The sequence below is a fragment of the Limulus polyphemus genome, unplaced genomic scaffold (assembly GCF_000517525.1).
Source record: "Limulus polyphemus unplaced genomic scaffold, Limulus_polyphemus-2.1.2 Scaffold461, whole genome shotgun sequence".
In the NCBI taxonomy this organism is placed as follows: Eukaryota; Metazoa; Arthropoda; class Merostomata; order Xiphosura; family Limulidae; genus Limulus; species Limulus polyphemus.
The window spans coordinates 136,933-140,572 of NW_013666071.1; the positions used below are offsets into that span (position 1 = coordinate 136,933).

General features: G+C 33.7%; 1 protein-coding gene across 1 annotated transcript in view; it reads right to left on the minus strand.

The window, feature by feature from the left end:
• The window catches only part of LOC106458425 (retinol dehydrogenase 11-like), a 33,119-nt gene extending 30,155 nt beyond the window's left edge, over window positions 1-2,964 (minus strand). The window contains exons 1-2 of the mRNA XM_013917936.2: window positions 2,890-2,964; window positions 2,036-2,264 (exon numbers count right to left, since the gene is read on the minus strand). Of these exons, the coding sequence (XP_013773390.1) occupies window positions 2,036-2,243 (208 nt within the window). The 5' untranslated portion in view covers window positions 2,244-2,264; window positions 2,890-2,964. The remainder of the gene's footprint in view (window positions 1-2,035; window positions 2,265-2,889) is intronic.
• Window positions 2,965-3,640: the final 676 nt, after the last annotated feature.

The following is a 3,640-nucleotide window of genomic DNA, read 5'->3' on the forward strand; positions in this document are numbered from 1 at the left end:
ATTTCTTCATTTATGTAGTCGTTGAACAGAGTCTTGTGGCTGTGTTTATGGGTTTTTTTTAAGTGTATTGATTTTTGTGTGATGTCTTGAGCGGAATTACAGGGGATGTAGAGACCAGTGTGTATGTGTGTTCTTGCGGTGAATTTTGGTTTTAAACTGTGTGTCCGATCTAATAATGTTGAGGTTAAGAAAATATAACTGTTTATTGTTTTCGTGTTCTGTGGTAAATTTGATGTTGGGATGAATGGAGTTTATGTGTTCAAAGAAAGTTAGTGTGTGTTCTATAGAAGTGAAACCAGCAAAAGTGTCATCGACATATCTGTACAAGTATTGTGGGGGATGAAGCGTGTTTTGATCTCGGTCATAAATATATTGGCAAGAACGGGCGAAACCGGACTGTCCATACTTAAACCATCTACTTGAAGGAAATGTTCGTTGTTGAAAATGAAGTTGGTTTTAGTCGTTGTAAATTCTAAGAGAGAAGCAAAAAGTGTGCTGGGGATGTGTATTAACTCGTTGGGGTCATTAATGTAGAGGTCGAGTGCAATATTGCAAGCTTCATTGGCGGGGACTTCGGTGAAGAGTGACACGACATCAAAATTAAGGCTTTCGAATTTAGTTGTTCTAGTGTATATTTGAAATTGAATGCATCTTTAAAAAATGAACCTGCAAATGTTACATATGGTGTGAGAGCCGAGGCTATGTATTTACCAAGATTGTAGTTGAAGGAATCATATGTGGACAGTATAGATCCTGTTTGTGTTGTTTAGGAATGCCATAGAGTTGTGGTGTGCGTGAATCAGTTTTACGTAGATAAAAATAAAGATCGTCAGTAATTAAATTATCTTTTTTCATTTGTAATAAAGTTCTGTTTAGTTGTTTTTCGTGTGTGTTTGTTGGGTTGTTTGGGATGGCTTTGAATTTCTTTTTATCGGAAAGGATGTCGTTCATTTTGTCGATATATTCTGAATTTTTCATAATGACAGTGGTGTTGCCTTTATCAGCTTTTAGAATTTTAATGTGAGAGTCTTTTTAAAGATTATAAATGGATTTGGTCTCGTTACTTGTGAGGTTACATTTCAGTTTACGGGATTGGTTGACTATATCAATTGTCTTATTCGAGAAGTTTTGCGTGACGTTCTGAAACGGGTTTTTTCATCCAGTTCCACTCCCCAATCCCCACCCTTTACCAAGCACTAGAGTTTTTGCAAGCCGTGTTTGCGAGCTTACTTACAATTTGCACATATTTTGTCGGAGAACATCTAAATTGGCGAAGCGTGATATTTTGTGGTGAAATAACGCAACAGGTTTGTTTTTTATACTTCTAGGATATGGTTTTTCCTATTTTGTTTTATAACTTGACTTGAAAATGATAGCTACCAAGACAACCACCCGCTTTCATAGCTATGCTCGATGCATGCATGTCTTTACATACTTAACTAATTATACGCTTGTAATGTATATGTCGTTGATAACATATTGTTGTAACACCTCAGTTCATGTATAGTAACAAGAATAACTAATGTTATTAAGGTGTTGGTAGTAAGTAGTAATCATAGAAATAATCACTGTGAACTTTAACAAAACACAGGTATTTAAAAATGATTTTGATCACTTAATGATACAGTTTATTTAAAAAAAATAACAGTTGTATAACACAGATCTTCTTTATTTACAAACCTGACTTAAACAGAACAGGTTGTTTTTGGTCGCCATCCTCACTTATATAACACAGGATAACTTTGGTCACCAGTTTTGCTTGTTTCGTCACGACCCTCACTTATAACACAGGATTTATTCATCCAGCGTTGTACCTTACATAGGTCTTACTTGATCAACACTCTAAACTGCATACACAACTCACAGGTCATATTTGACCAATAATCCTTCGACAAAGAACACGGGTTGCTTTTAATCACCACCATCACTTATTGGTTTTATTTGGTCACCCATCATACTCACTTTTCAGCATAGGGCACTTTCACGTATCTGCACTGAATATACTATGTAGTTCTAGGGAAATATTACAACTCACCAGTGTTTCCCCCAGTGATGATCACAGTTTTTCCTCTGAGATCCCTCTTATCTTTACAAATACCAAGCGTTAGAGTAGAGTAGATTTTGAGCAAGAAGAGCCCTCCAACAGCTAGGACTAACACCTTCCATAAGTTACAGAGGTGAAACAGATCAGTGCGATAGTCTGCTAAGAAAGTTTTAAGTACCGTCCATGTCCATTGATCCATATCAGCTTCCCTAACACTGACCTGAATCAAAGATTAAGAGTTTAGTTGGAAAAATGAGTCACAACTTCATCGTAATTTTTGAAATTTCTTTCTTTATATAATTCAAAGCGAAAAGATTTTATAATAAAACAGAGATAATATAATTGTATCTTTATATCAAGAAATGCTTTTGGTATTTTCTGAATACAATACCAAGATATGTTATCAGACACTTACAGTCACAAATAGATGTACAATAATTTAGTAACAAAAAGATTCTCTAACTCTTATTCATCGTTCAAATGATTCATAAGTCCTAAATTGCATCAAAACACAGCAGTGAAAAAACAAAAAACAAACAAGTGTTGAATTACTTTATGTGAAAACTAAGAAAATAACTCACAATAATATGTTTATTGCTTTCTGATAGTTTCGCTGGCTGAAGATAGAATCTCGAAATTTTGTACATAAGTGAAAACTGTTTATATATTAAGGATATATAATCAAATAATGCACACTATATACAAATATAAAGAATGTGATATGAATACAAACACAAAATAAAAAACTGTTTATATATTAAGGATATGTAATCAAATAATGCACACTATATACAAATAAAGAATGTGATATGAGTACAGACACAAAATAAAACAACTTTGAATACCTGTTAAACTTGGAGTCGATGAAAGAATGCGCAGAACACAAACCAAACTGTTTTAATACAGTTCTTTATACAAACACGCTAAGATTTACTCTGTTCCTTTGTCTCCAGTGAAAGTGCTGAGATGAAGTCGCTGTTGAGACAGACCTAAGGCGCATGACTTAGTTATGTCTCACGTGACTAGTGTTTCAGTAAAATAACCACTTCGCCGAACAACCTTATTTTCTTGTTGATGGACTTTTTTTACACACTGACCTATTTTGAATATTAGCTGTGATAATTTGTCACCCATTTGTTGTTAATCGGATATTCTTCTTGGTTTATGGGGGTAAATTGAAATACTTGACAGATTTCTCGTTGGTAAGCTCTAGCAGAGCAGAACATACTTAAAACTGACACTTTGAATTATTCATATCATTCTCGGCCTTAGTAATTACTATGAATTATTTAATTAACTTTCTTTCTCTGGAGTAAATGCATTTCTCTGTATGGTTTATACTAGTCTTCACCAGCAGATTGAACGTTTTAAAATGTTACTATGTATTGTTTTTATTAATAAACAGCGTAGACGGTATACATTTATATTATGTACTGTTTATATTAACCAACAGTGTAGACGGTATACATCTATATTATGTACTGTTTATATTAACCAACAGTGTAGACGGTATACATCTATATTATGTACTGTTTATATTAACCAACGGTGTAGACGGTATACATCTATATTATGTACTGTTTATATTAACCAACA